Below are 23,324 nucleotides of genomic sequence, written 5' to 3' on the forward strand. Positions count from 1 at the left end.
ATTTCTTCTAGTTGAAAAATCGAAAACGTTTCATATTTTTCTCTGCTAGACACTCTCCGACATTGCTTAATCGCCTTCATTAATATCTTTGCTTTTTACTTTCTACACTTTCTTTCTGCTAACGATAACATTAAGGAAAAAGGATTAATTTCTTTCTGACAGATGCTGCGTTCATACCGTTTTACTATGATAAAAGATGCAAAATGTTTGAATATTTATACCATTCCACGTAATTTAATTGTTGGCGAGTCTTTAATTCTCAGGAAAGATCAAATGTGTTATACTTGTAACTCTTCTAGTGCATTGAAAGATAATAATAAAAAACGAGCATATAATATTACCATTAAATATTCTTATATATTCCTATTCGTTAAAAGCTCATTGAACAATGACATTATAATTTCTATATATATATTTTAGAACTTTAACGAACAATGAACAGTGGCAATGAAAATTAGTAATCTTTTTTCACAACTCTTGATCAATTATTCCTTGTGTGTGTGACTGTTGAGGCTTACTGATAGAGGAACGAGTTGATGAATTTGTAATAAAAAAAATATATTGAAATAAGTATAGGTATAAGTATAAGTATAGTATGTGCTGATCCAGATCCTCACTCTTAGAGTGTTACAATACAATAAAAAGATATGACAGGGAGCACGTTCGTATATTTATAGCTCTTTTATTTTTAGACCTTGTAACCCAAAACAAAATTTATATTCAAGGGCACAATAATATGGATCTCCTTATCTTGAACTTTTTCACTAAATTCTATTCTCTTCGTAACAGCGGTCTCCAGGTTACGGATATACAGAAGAAAAAGATGTAGATTTTTCCTTGAAGTAGTTACTTCAACAGTGACTATTAGATATTCTCAATACTTTTAGAATTTTTTCCTGAGAGCGACGTAATAATATATGTATCTTTACACTCATAGTATAGTTGTAGTATACTACACGTATGTAAGTATACTTATTTTCATAAGTAACAGGCGAAGGTCGGGCGTGGTGCGAAATTTCTACTTGTGTGTCTCAATTTGGGCAACTTTCGTACCATTACTCCTCTTTAAAAGCTTCGCTCTATGACATACCTTAAGTAATCAAAAGCCAAGTGAAATGAAACTTTATTGACTCTACAACAGTAAACTCAAATTTCACCGGGATCCACCCACATGCTGCAGTAAATGAAATTTTTCATTCAAAAGTAGCTTTTTAACATGATCGTGTTACGGTTCGAAAAGTCTACACAATATACTTAACCTTGTAAAACTGATTGAACGTGAACTTGTTGAAAAACAATGTTTGATGATCGAATTTGAAAAATTTCCTTTTTAGATGACATTGATATCGAGGACTACTTAGATAGCCTATTAACATTGAGTGTTAAGACCAGGGTAGAGAAGAAACATTATTCGAGCGTACAGTATTAAAGAGCATTGATTATTCGTATTCAATAGTTGTAAATTGCATTGTGTGCCTCATTGTACGTAAAATACCTATGCGTCGTCATAAGACGTCAGGTTAGTCGCGACAGGAAATCCGGTTGAATATACTCCCCTGGAAACGACGTACTCGGCCGCCCAGAAAGAAGAACGGTGAGGGAAAGGAGGAGCTGCGGAAAAGGTAATAGGAGTCTCGGTTCTAGCCGTGGCCGGTCAATTAAATCTCGTCGACGTCGCGTGCAGGAAGCGAGCGCGGCGTGCACCGGAGGCTTCCTTTCCGATTTCGAGTGGGTGGACCCTAACTCTCGAAATTTATTAGCCTGTGCGACCGACCGGCTAATCTTCGGGTTGGTAAGCCCGAGCGTGCAACTATTATCCGCGGCGTACAACCACAAGCGGGTTCCTCGTGGGCCATGTCTGTTCGTCCATCGTGTTGAAATCGGGTAAAAAAAAAAGAAAGAAAATAAAGCGAAGAACAAACAACCTGTTTCGAGATTTATGCGGAATTTCAGCCACGAAGGGGAATTCGTCGGGAATACGAATGAAACGTAAACAGTAGCTCAAAAACATAGGGGGGATTCTCCGCTTTGGCTTGTTATATAGAGGCTCTTAAGTGATTCAATTTTACCGGGTGTATTACGTGTCTCTGTTAGTTCAGATGTTTTCGCTGCTTTTGGAACAATGTTCTTCCCCGAGGCTTTAATGGTTGTATTGCTAGGGGTCGTTTCAGTGAATATTTTCGCATTAACTGTAGATATTGAGGATAATCCGATGAGAGAATAATAGAGAACAGCCAGAGTTGTATCGTCCATTTGTTGGGGATTTTTGAAATACTGTATTTTTTGTCATTTTTTTAGGTACATGTAAATAGAGAACGTTAAAATGGTAGTAGACTATTGTAGTTTCGAATCGTGCGACTTGTGTTGATATCTACTGCACAGTACGGTTTGGAATAAGTTACAGAATTCACATAGTGAACCATGCAAGGTGGTAGCTTTACATTATTCCGTTATCAGTGGTAATAATAGACAGTCTATAAAAGTGTAAAAATATTTTCATATCAAATATGTTGACAAATATCTTTCTGTAGTATTCTAGTAATATTTTCTGTTATGATATCAAAAATTAAATTCTTTACAAATTCATATTGCGGTTCTTCTATTATTTATATTATACGTAAAGAAAGTGTAAATATAAATTTCAAAATCATAACAAAGGAAAGAATAAAAAAAGGCGCGAATTTTAAATCCAAAGTATTTGAACTTCAAGAATAACCAACTACAATCCCTATCACTAACTGTAGATCCTCACTGAATCATTAAAAATAGAATGTTCAACTGTCCAACAGCGAGCAGTCTCGAAAATCTTGATTCTAAAGCCCTCCGAATTCGCTGAAAAATTACCAGAGTGCAGCTTTTACAATAAATTCGTTCATCATTCTTATCTTTGCGGCATCGTGCGAGATTAAATCTCTCTCTCTCTCTCTCTCTTTCAAAAAAGAGAAGAAGAAAAATAAAAAACGTTGGGCAATTTTACATGTCAAGGTGTCTGTGTGCGCGGGTGTTGTATATTCAGAATTTCTCATTCAAAGTCAGCATAAAATTCGTATTACCCCTCTCTGGCACAGGTTCACGCAGTCCAGCACCGAGCTGCACCTCGCTTATCGCCGAATATATGCCTGGAATCTGAGCGCTGCATCGTAAATTCAACTGGCCGTTCGAGAAATGGAACGGTTGAAGATTCACCCTGATCTCGATCCACTGAAGATTCTCTGTCTGATCGGTATGGGGCGAAGAAGCGTCGTTACGATCCCACCTCTGGTGTGGATACGGCTGTGGCTGATGATTCGTGTACGACTCCACCTGGACAGAGAGAAATCATCATGAAATTTCATCTTGGCATCACGGGAGGAATCAAACAAAAGGAGGTAAACAATCGAAATTAATATTCACATTTTGTCCACTATCTATTCACTTATTTTTGTCTTTGGCTATATGTGTACTACCTGTATAAATGACACGAAATTTAATATACTTGGGTCTAATTAATTAATATGTAAATTCTATAATACATACGATGGTTTGATGTTATTTTCTTGTTCTTTTTTTTTTATATTAGAACGTGAAAGTACAAAGGAATAGAGAGAATAACGGTTTACACAGGAAAAGAGTAAAAAGGAAATAGTAAGAAGTTAAGAGAAAGAGAGAGTGGCCGGTGAAATGTAAATCTGCTTTTAACGAAATCCGTTCATCTGGAATCGGGAAGCGAGCTCTTCGTTTCGTTCGTTCGATCCTTCCTTTCCACCTCCCCCCCCCCCCACTCCATTTAGTACCGCATGCTGGTACCGGCCGTTAAGCACAAAGACGACTCCTTCCAGTTCGATGAAAAGTCGAAAGACTCGGCGACCGTTTCCGGCACCTTCGTGTTCCTCCGATTAACGTTTTTTCTTCTGTTAAATCCGTCTCTCTTGTGAGAGAAGCTTCTCCCTCTAGCTAACTCGTAATATTCACAAGGAATGCCCGAGTTCCGAGTTTCTTAATGGATCATTATCGTTCTAAGAACTGGCGATGGCGTTGAAAGTAAGTTATTCGGTTGAGCGGCCCACGGCGGGTTGAATCGCAAGTGGATCGGCTAAGATTTACTTAAAACTTTCCAGCGAGGAAAGATGCTGACAAGTTTCTTGATACTCCTGAACGTGCATAGCAATGTACACTCGCACTTTTAACGGCTTTAATGGTAGTTTGAGCTTCGAGAATTATTCTTCCGAGATTTAACACATTCAATGTGTTTCGATCATAATAGTTGTCCATAGAACGTAATGTGAATGAGAATGTGTCAGAAACTATTAGTAAACGACAACCCATATAAGTATCTAACATGAACCATTACGTTACATTGCAGATTTATTCCATTTATTAAATATTTTAAGAAACAAATACTCTGCCTCGGATATTCTGTATATTTTTGAATATCGCAGATATATATATATATATATATATATTCTGTAAACTTTTGCGCATTAAAGTTTCTCATAAGCATATAAATATCAGCAGTCCGCCTGTTAAATAAATATTCAAACCTTCTCAAACTTGATCTGCGATCTTTATAAAATTTCATTCAGAGTTCCGTCATCTTCTTCAATACTTTTTCTTAAATACAAATTTATTTGAAGGTAATGTGACATACTTGAATGTTTGTTACATTGATCAATTTACTATGTGCTACATCATTTCCTCCGAAACACTCTAGCAAAGTAAATATTAGGTATAGAATGAGATGAGCGATCTTTGCGCGTGTAATTAGCATTTACGTAAGTTAACCGGAAAATATCTCGGAGCAATCAGGCTTATGTGAGTTAAGCAACAATGGATAGTATGGTTAATAAGCGGAGATAGACCTAGAAGTGAACTCATCAGTGAGATTAGAGTATTTCTGCTCTTTGGATATGGAAACATTCAGCATTAGGAATATGCTGGTAGTTTGAGTAGGTCGATGATTAGGATGGAATCTGTGAGGAGCGGGGATTTCGTCGAGCTGATAGGAATCGGTGGTTACCAGAAGAGATACTATTATGCGCTAATGATTCACTTCTTCGATATGCTAAAACGAACAATTTTGTTAATGTTTCTCGTACAATCGAGTGTGTAGAAAATCGTAATTTAGAGTAAAAGAAACATAACATAACATCCTTCTCTCAGTTTAATTTGTTATCATTGACATGTTTATCTTTCTGGTTATTATTATTGTTGTTGTTGTTGTTGTTGTTGTTGTTGTTGCCATTATTATAGATTATTATTTAGTGAGTTCTGTTTACTAAAAGAATATATACTAAAAGTATAATTCATAAAAGTATCTTAGTTTTAACATCATATCAAATTGTTAATTAATCATTATCATTTATAATTTAATAGTTTATTAGCTATAAAGCTTTTTGTTTGATTACAAACTGTAAAATGTTCGATTTGTACAACGTTTTGGATCTATTACTGAGAACTTGTGGTTATTATGTTTAGATAGTTATTATTGTTAATCTTGACCAAGCTACGTTGTAATTTGCAAGAGAGATAGAAATTGTTACAACTTTGTTTTTTCTTGTTGCATTGCCGTGCAATCTTCATTTTCTATTCGAAACGAGTACACAAGGCAGGAAGTTATCTTTTTAGGGATTAAAGAGCAAGATACTTTCCTTTTGTAAATTTTTTCCCATTCCCTTCGTAAATTTTTTTACACTTTTTACCATTTCCTTTCCACTTCCATTATAATGTTGATTTAATTAATGTATTTCACTAAAAAGTAAAATTTTTTATTTTGAATATTAAATTAAAAATAATTACAAAAATATAACGACACGAGTCACCGATGATAAATGTGACTTTTTACATCATGGTAAAACAAAAATTTATAAAATACGTGATACGCGAAATAAAAGAGAGGGCAACAAAAATTGCCAGAAATATTACTTTTGTTATACAAATAAAGAAATTACAAACAAAGTTGCCTCGCAATAATAATGAAATTAATTTAAACAAGAACCTTACATTATTTACAAAAACCATAACGTAACTTGGCACGCGAATATGCGCGTTATTTATGGAATGTTTTCGGAATGACGTTGCTCTTACGATACTACATTATAAAATCGATGCTGAACGCAAATTAAACAAATTGAATTCAGTGTACCGGATATTCCGATGAATCTTTTAACAAACATCGCTTTAAAATCCGGTTCGAGGTATGAATCAATGTTTCGCTATAACGCGTTGCGAGTAATGCATGACGCAACCAGCACTTGTATAAGAACAAATACACGGGCATTTCTGTCGTGTTCGCGACCGATGAGTAACGCGTTTTTAAATGTAACAAACGTTCCTATCCTGCGCGATTTATTATTATTTCGATGAACATTCTTCATAAATTCGAGTAACCATGGAAATGGAAAAGCGAATTGCGCGAAAACACGGAAGGAAATAGAAGAGCGTCCGAACAACGTCTCGTGCATCTCGTTCATCTCTCTCTCTCTCTCTCTCTCCCTCGCTCTTTTTTTTATTTGTTTCGTGTTTCGTTGCAAGAGAGGGTGTAGGAAACCGAATTCAGAAACTGCGGTGGAATTTATTTAGAAAAAAAAGAAGGGGTACACAAAAGCTGCATAAATGAAAGCTAAAAGCGGAGGAAAGTCAGAGAAAACATTGTATTCTGTTTCTGTAACGAGTTTTTCTCCCTTTTTGTTTTGTTGTAATGGAAGGGAGTCGGTGGTTTTTTCGAATATACCCTTGCATTTCTATCGATACGCTCATTAAAATTCATTATTTTATATTGGATTGCTAGAGGAGTATGTTTATGTTCTTTTTCTGACCGATTCTTTGATTTTGACTTGTTTCACTAGTCGCGCAGGGCGTGTGGCATAAACTTCGCGTATATAGGTGCGACATAACGGGTTAGAAAAGGACGTGAAATTCAAATTTATTAAATGAATAAAGTATATCATATAGATGCACCTTATATATTGTATTAATATTATGCACATCATTTACTTCATTATGACTAGTGTACAAGGAAATTCAATTTGAAAATTTATCTACATTAACTAAACATATATACTGTATTCACAAACTTTATTTTCTTGAAAATGAGACCTTAAATGTAACAATTTTATTCTACATCTTTACTTATTTTGACCTGAATAATAACCTCTTATTGATTATTCATTGGTATTCAATCGATAATTGGACTATGTATATTTAACAAGTTTCTAAATTCGATTTATCTTAAAATCGAAACATATGAACAAATATTGTTTGATTTATTTTTAATTTAAATTTAGACACTTAATAAACTTTCAAACTCGATTTTCTCGAAAACCAAGTCTCATAAAAAGAATTCTACTCCATGTTTTCACCTTATTTTTTCGTATAGGATTACACTTTTGCCTATTGAATTATTATTACCGGGAAATAATGATAGAAACAACGAACGACAGGAATACCCGCAAGCGTAACGAAGCCCAGCGACAGTTACCCCGAAAAAGTTTCGCCAGCAATCGCAGTCCACAATGAAGAATCAGGGTTACCGTCGTGAAATTACATCTGTGGGGACTTTGATCATAGACAATCGGCAGAAGCCATTTCTTCGAAACCTTTGAAAAGAATCCTCGTTAGCTTATTGTCGACGAAGAACGTCGTTCTCGACTGTACCAGCAACGATTCGTGTCGAATTCTACTTTACGGTGTACGCGTTTCAAACTTCTTCCAACTTTTCTCGCCGTAACGCGTTAAGGATTGCCATCGATTAATTCCAGCCGTGGAACATGGCGGAAAAGCAGAACACGGAAAAATTCATTTCCAACGAGTACGTGTGTACATCGCTAGTGTTTAACGATTTGTCAAATCTGTGTCAGTCAGAGATAAATGTGTACGCGTTGGATACTCGTTGTAAGCACCGGTACTGGGATTTTCTTGGTTGAAAAATTATGCAATTCACACCCTTTTCGGTTGTATGTCTAAGACGAAAAAATAGAATCCCGATGATTAATGGTCGTGCAGTGTTGATGGTTATCATTCTACTTGTAAGATACAGCGGTTTACGAAAGTATTGGAATACTTACAAATATTTTTTAGAAATATATTATACGTTTCACATAAAATATTTTGAGATTTCATCGATAATAAGACACGATTGTTATGTTTATATTGGTAATACTTTAAATGAATCTGAATATGTACATGGGAGCTACAAGATATTTACTTTAAATACATGCAATAATGTTGACATTCGATTGTATTGTTTATTATATAACAAGCCGTAAATACCTCGTAACAACTTCTATATACATTTTATTGATTGCAAATTTTATCGATGTAATCATGAGAGTCATGTTTTATTAATATGTTATTGAAATTTAAAAACATTTTATACAGAATGTACCATATTCATGCATAAAAGTTTTCTATGGTAAGTATTCAAATACTTTCGTTAGCCATTGTATAGATCGAGCCTTGTTGATAAATAGATTCTATCCTTCTGGCGGCTACTTTTCAGAATTCGGACTAGAAATGGGTTAAAAGAGATTACAATCGACTATGAATTATGGAAAGGTGGAAGCTGCATTGTTTCCTGGTTGGTCTTTTTCCTTTTCTACATGCTGGAAAAGATACTTCGGTCGGGCACAGAAATATTAAACAAGTTATTGACTTAGATATTAATTTGAGATACCGACGTGTTTTTTGTTGCGAATGAATATTTATTTTTAATCTATGGAAATAGCGGTAAAATTTTAAGAGTAGTAGAGATTTGTTAAAATTCGATATCGCTTTAATTCAGCCGACATTATCCGAATTTGTTACATATCGCTTCCACAAATTCTGTGTCCTCGTTGTATGTATATGTGTATCAATACAATCAATGGGATAATAAAACTAGTTATCGCAGATTTAAATCAATGGCGCAGACACGCTGATGGAACGAAATGGTTGTTAGAGTCACGTTGACATTGTATAAATATTACTTAGATAAATGAATGCACTATTATTTAAGTGGAGTGCAAGAGTTTGCACGATACTGCTTTCTATATATTTTTTTATGACACTTTATCACAGTTTAAGCAATCTACTTTCGATTAATGCTTACGATAGGATCGAATTTAGAGTCTATTTGTTTCTATAGATGTAGATATGCAGTGCAAATGAATTTGAACATAGAATCTATTTTTCCAACAACCCTGGCAATCGATACGATTCCAAATAATAAGAAAAACAAAAAGAAAAAACACATATCTGAACTTCAAAAAATCTAAATTTTCCAAAGTTGAACCAACTAACTAAATCGAACAGCGATAATTGAAGCTTTCGAATAATCCAAGCAGGTCACTCGTGGCCACGTTCTCGCGATAAAGCAACTTTCGACTCTCGGTACCCTCGTATCGGTTCGTGACTTTAATTGAATTCGCGCAAGAAGTGCAGCAGCACGAAGGTCATAAGCAATTAGTTCGAGAACGAAGGATGGAGCACACAGGGGGCGGACGTAGGCTCGGAAACAAACAAACGTACACACCAAGAGCAAGGGGTTAAACCCTCAACCGCTCCATTCAATTAGAGAAAACCGAGAAAACGCGCTCCAACTGGGTCTGTGTCTCGCGCACCTGCTTTCTGTATTCGTCGAAGACCCGACATCACCTCGTGCACGAGTGTAGAGGTCGGTTGAAAACCAGCGGCGGGATTACCAGGTCGCGACAAGGATGACACCAGTGTAGCGCGTTTCTCGTCCAGGGACGACGATTGTTGGCGAACGATACAGTTTACGACGTACCTCCGACGACAAAGTGCAACAGTGTGTACGCAAACACACGTACGATTGCTCGTGCTATAACTCCACACCTGTATCTATTTGGTATATACGACCGCCTCGCGGCAGACTTAACGCTTACCACGTCCGTTCTACGCGGTGCTTGCGACTTTTCGATGGAAATTTCCAAACTATTTTGCTACGTGTACTATCGTGGCTCATGAAAGTATTTGAACATTTATCGTACAAAAATTTGTATGCGTACAGTGGCTAGACGAAGTATTGTATTTATTATAGCATAATTAAATGCAAGTTTGATATATTAAATTTCGTATCTTTTTGTAGTACTTTTATATGATTACGAGAGTTTGTTACTATAAACATGAAATGTAGAGCCTGATAATTTCTTTGAGTCGCTATATATCTTGCATATTAAATAATATATTTTAAAATTTCATTGGCACTGGAACGTGACACGACTTTCATGCTTATATTGATCAAGTGTGAAACATGAATGTGAAAATTCAATATAGGTATTTTTCTTAATTTTTAAGCACAAATATGAAGTTATCATTGAATACGTAAAATTGACGATGGTCCTTCAAAGCAATCGCTTCACAAAAAAGATCTTCTCACTGTTCCTCTTGAAGACGTTTTTAATTAGGATGAGTTTGACTATAGCAGGTAGCAGAATGCAAGAAGAAAGTCAGTAATTAAAAAACTGGTGGCATTTTGAAGTTTGATCTTTCTATCTTCTTCATATATCTCGTGAATTAAAAAATGATAAAAGAGAAAGACTTTAAATTAGTTCTAGTGTGAATTAGAATGACGAATGCATTACGTCAAGTAGATCTTAATCGTTCCAAGTAGACCAGCTACGTCTATTCCTTCTTGCACACTAAGGCACTGATTATGGATTACATCCTTGAAATAGTTATAACATTGTTAAGCTTGGAAGTTCATATGTAGAATATCTTGCAATATATCTTAGATATTATATCATTTAAGAAAATGCAGAAGAACGACGAGAAGATGGTTCAAAGGAATATTCTTTGATATTTCAATAGAAATGATTAAGATGAAATTGCGAAGTATAGTATGTAAAGTGAATCAATGACCAAACACGGAATAAGCGGGAGATAGAAATTCCATAAGGATAATATAAATTCTCTTAAAATTTCTGTGGTGATGAATATGAGTAGTTTCACCGTGCATTTATTGCAATTCAAATGGAATTATGTATGTATAACGTTACAATGTATAACACATGAAGGTGAATGCTTTTGGCTTCCTACAATATAGTTTCAAAATTGCATTCTACTTTTAATAGAAATTACTACCATGCTACTTTTAATAAAAGTTATGGACTATATATTTGCTTGTATAGATTGTAATGGATAATAATTTGATTATGATATACATTAAAAGTCAGTGATAGAAGGTGTCAGTAATTAATGTTTTTAAATGTAGAAGTTAAAATAAAAATGAATTAAAAGAAATTAAATTGATAGATTTCAATAGATCCACATAATATGTATTCTACTTAAAATTTGCTAATTCTATATTTATAAAAGCAGCGCCAATTGCATCAATGTGTATTAATATCAAAAGTTGTGTATACACAGAGCAAATGAAATTAACAAATAGGACAAATTAGTGCAAACTATTAATATTACATTTAATCGTACCGCTTGGCAATCTGAATAGAACTGGTATGAAGTTTATGAAGTTATAAATTCAATATTTCATCTGATATGACATACATTTCGAGAATTAAATACTATGTTACGTCGTAATATTTCATTGAAATTAACATTTTTGAAATTGCATTTTATTACTACCCATATTTGACGTATTCAATTTTCATTTTTCTTTTTGGAAATTTAACGTACACTACTGTTATCTTATAGTTGCTTGAACTTTCATCGTTGAATAAATATGTACTATAGGACCTAATAATTATTACGACAAAGCATTATCGAAAATTATATCTCAAATTATCGTTATATATCTGATTTAAAAAATCCACTATAAATTGAAAACTCCAATCTCATATTGCAGTGAACAAAAACCTTTACATTCCTTTGCCTTTTCTCCTATTATCTCACAAAATGAATACTCAAATTCCATAAAGTCCCTTATTTCCAAACCAATGCAATATTTACGCTTTTCCCTTACATAAGAAAAGTAGGATACGAGCTTCTAATGGAAATTTTTGTGACACTGTGTATACAAGCGAGACGGCGTGCGGGCTTATATCCCGAAATGTACTGCAGTCGCGCTATGCATTGCACCTAAGGGCGTAGCTATGCGAAACCTCTGCAATGGCAGTTTGTCCCACGAATTTATGCACGTGGCTGCCGGCGCCCGAGAATGGGATACTTTCGACCGTTATTTCGCACGTAAACGTCAAGCCTTTTTGGCACCTTTGAAGTGTCTCTCTCGGCGGTTTCCAGGCTAACCGCGGCTATGAAATACACCTCTCTGTCGCGACACACCGCAGCGACGTTTCCCAACGATATTGTTTTAATGTTATTTGACACATTATTACTCGACAATTGGTGGAAAAGCCGCAAACCTCGCAACTATGAAGGATTTTTCTATGATTATCCGCTCCCCTCCCCCTAAACCATTTTTCTATCCGCCTTCTTTCCGACCAGAAGATTTATTTTTCTGTTACGTGCCAGCTTTCCCATTTTTATTATTGCTATTTGGTTGCATTTGAAGCTACACACGCGCGACAGAGACGTCCCGCGGAATGTACAAAAACGTTTACCATTAATTCGTGAGGATGGAACATCGCGATATTGGAATATCGATCTGTTTTCTGTGACAGTTTTATTAATTTTATCGCGCGCCCCCGTTTCGCAAAAGTTTTGCAACCTACGAGTTCTTTGAAACGTCACGTTAGCCGCGTCATTGAATTTTTCTTCCAGTTATCTGTCATGTTGAATAAACAAAAATTTATCGTTGTTGTTAACCCAATGGAGGTCACGGTTGACCTGTCAGATACAAATGTGAGATACATAGTTTTGGAATATTTTTAAACGGACATGTTTTAAAACTTCCTGACGAAGGATAGCTTATGTGATGCATTAAATTTTTGTACGTTTATTATATTTATAGATAAATACATATCATACATATTTTTAGATTTGTTTTATTGTTAATGACAGGACAGTGCAATGAATATTGCATGTAAAAAATGCAAATATCGGAAATTTATGGAAGATTTTGTTATAATTTAAAATATTTATGAATTATGCCAATGGTGGTAAGAAATTTATAAATTGGATTAGAGCAACGTAATTAATTTGTAGAGAAATGAGGGGGAAATACTTCGGTGATTAAAAATATTCGAATTTTTGCGAATGAATACATTTTGTTTCCGGAAGCATATAAAATATTGAACGAAAAGCATTGGAATTTTATCTACATCAAATAATATTTATAATACTTTACTTCAAATATAATATGGTAATATTTCTGTTACCGGTCAATTCTAGCATAATATTAAAATTTTATTATTTATGTCAAATAATTTTTATTACGTTATTGAAAGAAAATATATGTGTAAATACTAATATTAATCAATCCTATACAGCAGACCTATATTAATTAAAGTTATAATTAATAATGATTAAAAAAAATGGAATAATAATTTACTTTATTTTATGTGTATACACTGATGATCGCCGCCTACTGATTAATTACTATTGGCCATATATATCTGTTTCATTTTCTACAAAATAATTTACATACTCTACATTTTATTTTAAAAAGTACTAAAATTTAATACAACATTTCACTTCTAAGATTATAACTCCTTTTATTTAGTGTCATTAAAACCGGGACAAGGGAAAAGGATTATATTGATATTTCAATAATATTTTACGATCTATTCCTAACAAGAAATGAATGTGATTCACTATAGGCAATTTATGCAGAACCAATTCTCTCTCAATACTTTTTCAATCTTCGTTAAGTCTCAATGCATAGTATTACCAAGGGAATTTACTTTTTCCACTATTTCTTCTGCGATTAAATACAGTGCACTGTCTCGAAAATCTATAATCCTATGTCACTGTAGTATATTGATCGCTTTAATCTTAGTTTGTCGTTGGAATTCGAAAAAGTCCATTTGGATAGTTAAAAAATATCACTGAAATTCTTTTTTAATCACATATTTATTCATCGATTATACATCTATTATACTGATTGCAACTTTATACTATATGTTTCAAATATGAGATATAAAATAGAAGCAAACGAAGAGTTCAAAGTTCAAATGATATAAATCCAAAAGAACATGAATTGATTTTTTCAATGAGGAAAAGCTGTACACCTCCTCTCAAAATTTCTAATTATAGCTTTTAAGATGAAATACCTTGTAAATTCTATATACATTTTCAGATTTGTTTCAGATTTGATCAATGCAATCATAACTCTCGTATCTTACTGCCGTGCTAATGAAATATTAAAATGTTTCATATAACACGTACAGAAGATTCACATAAAGCTTGGCAAAGAATAGTTATTCTTTTCATAAAGAAGGAAAGCGGTGAAAAGCCTTGTAAATTCTTTACTTTAGATCTTCTATAGAACATCACAGTTTCATTAGCAACTAAGCATCACGTGCCTCATGGAAAAATACCTGGAGGATTCGTTCATTGGCAGCAATTTAATTTTTCATATATAGGGTGATATCGTCGGCGAAAGGGTGGGTACGTACACACGTAGATTGTTGGAAGGTTCGAAATTTGCCCGAAGGAGATCGCGCGCAACTCGCATGCAAATTTTGACCGCAATCGAGGGGTGGTACGTGCACAGTGTGTAAGAGGTATAGAACGTAACCTACAGCGCGCGTACACGACGAGAAAGAATGGTGGGAAGAATGAAAGAAAGCAAGGTAGAGAAAAAAGGAGAAGGAAGAAAGATGGAGGAGAGGAATGAAAAGAAAGAGCCGTGGCATCTCGCGCAGTTGCCTTTTAGACGTTCCTTTTTCACAGACTCTTCTCGTCCGTGATTTCCTGGCCTCGTCGAGATTCAGCAGGTATTTAAGCGCGCTTACGCTCGATGAAAGAGCCCAGGGTATAGCCTGGCTGGTATCGAGTGAGCCAAAGGGGTTGGGAAGGGATCGAGACTGTTGGAAAGGGAAGAGATTGTCTAGAAGGTAGTGGGGAACGAGCAGAGAAACGGACTGTACCAGAAGAAAGAAACTGAAAGCTGATGCTCGAACACCCGAATCGATCCTATAAGATTCTTCCATTCTCCCTTTTACAGGGTTAGCCAGCTGCTTGCAGCTTTCGAATCGACCGACGTGTTCGGACTTCACTTTGTTTGAGAGGGACTCGGCCATCGAAATTCGTGGCTCTCTGCAATTTGTCCGACGATTTCGCCAACGAAATCTCAATTAAACGGACTTAAATACTACGGCCAAGGTACAATCCACAGTACTAGACAGATAAGGCGTTATGCTTGATCCGATTCGAGCTCTATGTAATTTTCTTTTATTGTATTGGTAAGTTGCTTCAATGACGTGTCTACCTATACGTATAGTATTGAATGGAAGCTTCAAGTGATTTGACTGTTAGTAGGGAATTTTTATCATTTTTATTTAGAACTAGGACTAAATATATATCGTTTGAAAATGCTATGATAAATACAGCTCTCCGGTACAAAATTCTCACAAATTGCGTAGTATAAACCTATACAATTCCTCTAATTTCTATATAATTTCATGGAATCTAACATGACATTATCCGTATCACAGAATTACCCAAGTTCCCTTTAACCAGATTCACATCAAACGTTTCGTAATCTGAATAAAACAGTGTTAAATAACTCAGTCCTACCTCAGTTCAACCTCGAGAATACACGCGATTCGTGTTACACGTAAGAAATCTATTATTCAATAAAGTCAAACTAGCTCCACTCCTACATATATCATCTTCTGTACTTCATATCTTTATGTTTGTAATATCTTTCATACGAATTTTGGCTCAGTCTAAGTACTAACATGAATTTTTTATGATTCTTAACGTAGCTCCATCCTTCAACCGAAACACCACTGAAGTATCCTTCACACGGCCAATTAACGATAGGAAAGGAACACCTTATTTTATAGTTGAAACTGTTTCTGTAAGAGAGTAAAGGATCGGGGTTTCAGTTTGTTTGACTCGAGTTCAAATGACAGAATTTTGCCATCAAATCGATTGCACACGGTTCTATTCTGCTATTTTCCTAACAAAGAAAGGTTAGCGTCATATCTAAAGGATATCTTCGAAATCAATTCGCTGGTTGCTCTCTGTTGGACGTCATTTTCTGATGGTTGTCTATGGATCCACGAAAACTTTCATCTGGAGCTGTGTTATTCGACGTCCAAGCGTTCTCATCGATAATCTATGAGCCAGATCTGATCCAACGATTGCACTGACGCTTCCACATATGGCAACGCACGCGGATACGATAAATCATAGCGAATATGAGCTCGAAACACGCGGTATGCCATTCGAAACAGGTCGAACGTCCATGGCAAGCGCTTGCAGTTTCTCTCCAAACTTAGTATCTCTCTCTCTCTCTCTCTCTCTCTCTCTCTCTCCCTCTCTTGCATATCTGATCGATGATCCTGCAGTGACAGTCGTTGTTGGTTTGCTGAGCTACACTGACCCGTGACACTTGGAAAATTAAGAACGCCTCTCATAAAACTACTATTTCCCCGCGCTCGCTTTTTCTCTTTCCCGTCTCTCTGCCTCATTCTGCTTGAACGAGTGAACTGAACTCGCGTGGAAGATTAAACTTCGAGCCATTGTCTCCCGCCGTTTTTTCCGCGCGCTCCTCCTTTTTCCCTTGTGATGTATTGACGCACAGGATGTTTCGTAAACAACGATCCAGATATAATGTACCGATAAACGAGATGATTTTTATGAGAAGCCCGTGTAAAGCTCAAAGGATTTTTGATAAGAAGGGTTTGTCGGGGGGAATCTATAAAAATTGTTGTATAAAATTGTTTCAAACAAAGTTGGTGTATTTATAGATGTTAAAAGTAGGTTTCGTAACTGAGGGAGACGGGAGAAATAAACAGGTAATAAATAAATTGTTGTTTCAAGCTCTGCTATTCTTAAATTGTGCCAGCGAATAAAGAGAAGATTATTAGAGATTTATCGCAAGAGAGCGATATAAATGATAGTAAATTTTAAGTAAACTTAAAAAACATGATCTTCGTAGTATCATCATCTTTTTGTACTTTTCAATTTCTGGAGTTGATCAATGAGATTTCAGAAGAGTTCATATGAAAACTACTATATGATAAGTCACGATTGTTGCTTTATCTTGAGGTTGACTGATAGAAGAACGAGTGGATGTATTTGTAATAAAAAAATATATTGAAATAAATAAAGGTATAAGTATAAATATAAGTATAATGTATAAGTTTATGGTGGTCCAAATCCTCACTCTCATAGTGTTACAATACAATAGAATCGATAGGGACCACGTTCATAGATTTATAGCAAAGGATATTACCAAAAAAGTTAACCTTGTGCCTCTAGCTAAAGGCTACAAGAAACATAAATAGAAATCTATTTATAGCTCCTTTGTTTCTAGACCTTGTAACCCAAAACATAATTTATATTCAAGGGCACAATAATATGGACCTCTCTTTATTTAGAATATTTTTTTTTTCACTAAATTCTATTTTTTGTGTAACAGCGGTCCGCAGCTCACGGATATACAAAAATAAAGATGTAGAGTTTTTCTTGTAAGTAATTACTTCAACACTTTCAAAATTCAATGAAATATTACTAAAATTGTCCTCCTATTTGATTTTGAAATTAAATGTACGTTGTTGTCAATTATTTGAGTATTTAACAAATTTTAATGACAAATATTAAACGTTATAATATTAATTATGATCTTAGTTTCTCTTTAGAACTTCGTCAATTTATCGTTATTTTTAAAAGCTTAGAAAATTGTCCCCCTTTTCAACTTCGTCGTATTAAAATATTTTCTTTTATCAATTAAATGACATCTAAATTGAAAAATCGGTTTAATGAAATCTACGATATAATAGCTTCAACAATAGTCAAGTTTCTAATCCAATATGATAAAGTTTCATCCGCGATGTAATTTTATATAGGATAAATATATAATCATAAAATATGTTGAAATCTCTTTCATTATTCATATCATGTGTTAACAAATCATTTCCATATAATTTCCACTTTTGTTTTCTATTTTTTAATTTTACACACGTACCTCATACGAAGTATCATAAAGTTTCTAATAATACAGCGATCTCCGTTGATAAGGAATATAAATATTACTAGTGTTACTTCTAAGACAGGAGGCTTGGATCATCCACTGATCAATATGTCAGGATTAACAGTAACCTGTGAACGACAACTAACTTCAATGATACGTATGCACCACTCTGACAATTGTATCGATTGCACACAGAAGTGATTAGCATTGTTCCTTAGTCGTGTGGTTGATGTATGTAATTACATATCGTATAGTAACTGTTTTACTCCTATTCACGTAGACGTACACAATCGGATGATTACATAATCTAGCATCATTTACAGTAAACATGTTTGTCCTGTTAAGATTAGTATTTCTGTATGGACGGCGGATACATATGTTTCCTCTAATCACCGATCAATCATAGTGCACAGATTGTCAACGCAGCTTTAGGACGTTTCACCATATGTGACATATTATGTACACTGTCAAATAAAAGTTTTAGGACCGTTTTATTTTTTTATTACTGAACTGCGGATTTTTATTGACGTATGAAAAATTTAATGGTACAAAATTGTATATAATATGCAAAATAAAATTTTCGAGGTATAGATAGGTTTATTTGAATCAAGGAAAATACATTCGTCTTATAATTCGGCAAATTCGATTAAAAACAATCTTTCAACAGACTATTTGACTCGTTGTTAGTGATAACCTTTTGATGAATGGAAATTTACAGATGTTTGGATAATATAAATCTTATTTCGGGAAAGAATTTTTACTTCGTTATTCTGTCAGATGATACAGTTAAAAAATTTCCTTGTAACTTACATCGTTTTCGATTTGACTTGTAATCGATACAAAGAAAATTCGAAAGGCTATAAACTGGATTATCGAAGCGTGAAAAGCATAGATTGGATTATATATTTCTTTTTAGTTATACAAACGTGAAATCTTTTACGTTTCATACGCGAACGTCATCAAAGTTTATTCTGAAAGTTCGTAAAGCCCGATTCTCAAATGGTATTTTCAATTGTATACCTTCGATCACGAAAACAAAAACTTGTACCTATAGAAAAACATTCGGCTATATTTCATTCTATTCTTTACGTGGTACAATACACGTCGTAGAAACGTGATAGTGTTACCTGCTAAACCTGGAGGATTTGAATTAGTTGCGAAAAAATAGTGCATAGTTAGTGTCATACAGGATTGGTGCACGCTATAGAATTCTTATAGAAATTTTAGTACAATTAAAACTGTTAACTATATATTAATATAAGATATATAAAAATAATAGATAATCATACGTGCCTTAATAATATTAATGTCATACATATATATATTTTAGCAATTCCTTTACATGTTCTCTATTATCAAAGACACTAATACATAAGATTTTGAAAAATTCATTTTGTATGTTTCCTACATTTTAAACAAAATAGATAGTAGAAACAATTTGATTAGCTAAAATTAGTTGGAACATTTGCGAATATTAATAAGGACGTATATATATTATATATATTTATATACTATTATATATATATACGGAATATTTTTAAACTATGGCTAGGAAAACTCGAGCATCGCAAACGTTTTGTTAATTTCATTTCCAAATAAATGGGCAAATGAAATTTCACTTGATGTCGTTTATGTTTGCCGAGTTACGATTAGTATCCTGTACGGTTGCCTGTGTCGTTATATTAATTATAGAAATTAAACCGCCGTGCATTGATTAAACGCAGAAACTAAATCGGTGGCATGCATTAAACATAGAGCGTAAAATTACTCGCATTAACTACGATCGCCCGTCCAACCCTTTCATTTTTGACGCAGTTATGGCGGAACGAGATATCGAATCGGACGAGGAAAAATTTGAATTTTAATACATTGTTAAAGTATTCCAGTTCCAATCAGTTATTGGAAAATCGAGGACAATATAACATCCATCACAATTGTAATTCTATCATTTCCAAGATCGTTAAACAGTAGAGACGGGAAATACAAACATCAAGGAAATTTATCAACATCTGATTCCTCATAAGATTTTTACATAAATTTTTCGAAATTAAACGGATTCAGGCCATAAAAGATAAATTTATAACAATGATAAAAAATATATTAATTATCGTAATGAATGAATGAACCAATATTGTATGATTGCCTAACAAATTTCATAGAGAATGTGTAATTGTATTTACTTTGCTAAATTTAATATGTATTTCTATAGCAATCGATATATCAGCGAAGCTTTTTTGTTTCATTCGATACTTTTGAAATGATAGAGAAATACAATACGTTGAAATTGTAATGATAAAACTAACCTTTTTGAGATAAGGTAAAAATAACAGGGCAACTGTAAATTCAATATTCTGTATTTATTTTTTATACATATACTTTTTTATTAGAATCTAGATTTTCAAAATATTATTTCGGCCTAGTCAGTACGAATATAGTGTCACAATATAGTTTACTTACTTTTGATATTTTTTTCTTCTCCGTAATCTGCGAAATCTGTTATATTTTTCGTTATCTAAAACTTCATATCTTTTGTCATGGAAATAACATTGAAGCATTGAAATTTCAATTAACGTTCCAAAAGAGACAATCAAAGAAATTATAAACAAGCTTTCAATTGCTGAATCAATGTTTTATTATATGAATGCCTCACACACGAAAGTTTATGATCACGATAAGAAATTATTATACATTTGCTTCTAGGAAAAACAAATTTCGTGGTATCTTTCTGTCAAAATATAATGACACTTGGAGGGCTCGTTTAAAATTGACTAGCAGAATTAACTACTTATTTCTGTGAGGAAACGCGCGTTTCATGGATTTTATCGTCTAACTGATAAGGTGAATCGCATAAAATCGGTTTATGATCCGAAAATTATTTTCTTCTTTCATCTCAGCATTTTTTACGAACGAATAAATTCTAAATTCTAACTAGATTTCAAAATGTTTAATACAATTTTCTTTAAACTAGTCTCGTAATACTACATAAAGAATAAAAAAAAAAGAATTATCAAACAACAATGTCCTAACCGTAGAACTAAGAAATCAAAACATGTTTTCTATTAGTCAATAATTTCTACAAATTAGTTATAAATATTGTTACAATCTAATTCAAATCTTTCATTTTATTATAAAAAAAAAGTGCAACAAGCCAAGCCAAAGAAATATTCGACACTCTCCGATGAGTCATTTTGCGTATCGATATTTGGAAATCTACAAACATCACGAGAAGAGATAAAATAAATTCCCGCGCTTTCCGTAACGTGAGACCAATCAAGGTAACATTCAGACTAGCATCAAGCGTCGGTTTCGTCGGCGCATCACGTTTCTCGCTGCTGAATCACGCTCGATCGAAAGAGGCCTCGTTTTTTTCCCTCGTGTTGTAACGAAAATCCGGGAAAAAAATAATTTATGCAGCCGTACAAAGGGCTGCTGGCGGGGGCTTTTCTAGTGTGAAGATTTGCTGAAAAACTCGGGACAAAGAAGTACGCTTCTGTAGCGCTTCTTCTTTCCGAGCCTCTACTTTGGTTTTTCGCTTCCGCCGACGCCACCGCTGTTAAAGAATGCTGCGTAAGAATGGAAAAGACAGCGGGGAAGATTAACTTCTTAACGCAGGAATTTTTCTTTGCTTCACCGGTAGCAAATAATTTAAATCATCATATAGTAAAAAGATAAGTCGTGGTGAGAATGAGAATGGCCATGATATATCTTTTACAAGCTGCTTGAAAAATAATAATTTATTATTCCATATTAATGAAATATGCTTCATTTTTCGTGATATTTTTTTAAGTAATACGATGTTTTTTTTATTATCTCTATTTGGAATTTAAATTGAATGTATTAATGGAATCTTTATATTACTGTTGTTCAACAGTTTTTAAAAAAATAGTTGTACACCCTACAGAATATTAGGCCGTGCAAACAGCGTTGCAGGCATCACGAGATACAATAAAATTACTTTGCGATCATCTTTTTGGAAGAATTGTTAATTGTTAATTGTTTCAGTTGTACAGACCGTTACGATAAAAATATGCAAGGTGATTTTAAAAACAGATTCTCAAGAATGTATTCATATATCGGTTTGTATTAATGATAAAAGAAAATATTCTGAATTCAAAGGATATACTATAACCAATAATCAATGATTAAACTAATCAAACCAACAGTCGTATATGTTGAGATTGGCTGATAGCAGAACGAGTGGATGAATTTGTAATAGAAAAATATATTGAAATAAGTATAGGTATAAGTATAAGTACAGCTATAGTGTATGCTGATCCAGATCCTCACTTTTACAGTGTTACAATACAATAAGAAGATATGATAGGGAGCACGTTCATATATTTATAGCTCCTTTGTTTTTAGACAAAACACAATTTATATTCAAGGGCACAATGATATGGACCTCTCCTTATTTCGAATTTTTTCACTAAATTCTATTCTCTTCGTAACAGCGGTCTCCAGGTTACGGATATACAGAAGAAAAAGATGTAGATTTTTCCTTGAAGTAATTACTTCAACAGTATATGTTCAAAATGTGTGTGTATATATTAAGTGGTTAAGAAATTGAAATAAATATCATACAAATGGATATAACAGAGTCAACGGTAGGTTAGAACGCCTGCTGCAAGCAACTTTCTTTCTCCGCGACCGAACCGCTCCGCATTTACATTGGAAATGGAGTACGGAACAAACTGGATGCGACGACGAACGATAAAGTTCGATGTACGCGATCGTCCGATGGCAACGTGTACGGTATAGAAACTGTGTATCAACGTTATGAACACGAATTTCCAACTCTTTACTGCTCTTTCGCGGATGTTTGCGACTGTGGCATCCGTGTAGACTGTTGGCGTATCGATATTACATTATAATAGTAATCGTATCAGCCGAGAGGAAGTAGATTTCGATTATGAAGCGTAGAAATAGAGACAGTTACATCGAAAGTTTTATTTCATGAATTTTGTTGATGTATAAGAGTTCTAGTATAAAGGTCACAGATAAAAACATGATATTTAATGATAGACAATTGTAATATTTAACAATCAATTCTGTGTTATCAAAATTCTTCTTTTAATCGATATTGTTGCACCCTACCGGGCATTAAAGAAATAATTCCCTTCTTGAATGTTTATGAAATTTCGTAAATCTATCAATTATTTCTATAATAAAAAACATTTCGTAACAATCGGTAAAATATTTTTAAAGGGTTGAAAAAGATCGGTTCTAAAAGGGTTATTTAAGATGTATCGTATTTATGCTTAATATAAATACACTAGTAATTCTATTTATATACTGAAACATATTTATGCTTGAAGATCAATTAACTGGGAAGCATATTTTGCCA

General features: G+C 34.0%; 1 protein-coding gene across 1 annotated transcript in view; it reads right to left on the reverse strand.

The window, feature by feature from the left end:
* Nucleotides 1–23,324, reverse strand: part of LOC100645202 — a 204,384-nt gene that overhangs the window by 12,506 nt on the left and 168,554 nt on the right. The window contains exon 5 of the mRNA XM_003397572.4: nucleotides 3,054–3,303. Within this exon, the coding sequence (XP_003397620.1) occupies nucleotides 3,054–3,303 (250 nt within the window). The remainder of the gene's footprint in view (nucleotides 1–3,053; nucleotides 3,304–23,324) is intronic.

The sequence above is a fragment of the Bombus terrestris genome, chromosome 9, assembly GCF_910591885.1.
Source record: "Bombus terrestris chromosome 9, iyBomTerr1.2, whole genome shotgun sequence".
NCBI classification, from domain to species: Eukaryota; Metazoa; Arthropoda; class Insecta; order Hymenoptera; family Apidae; genus Bombus; species Bombus terrestris.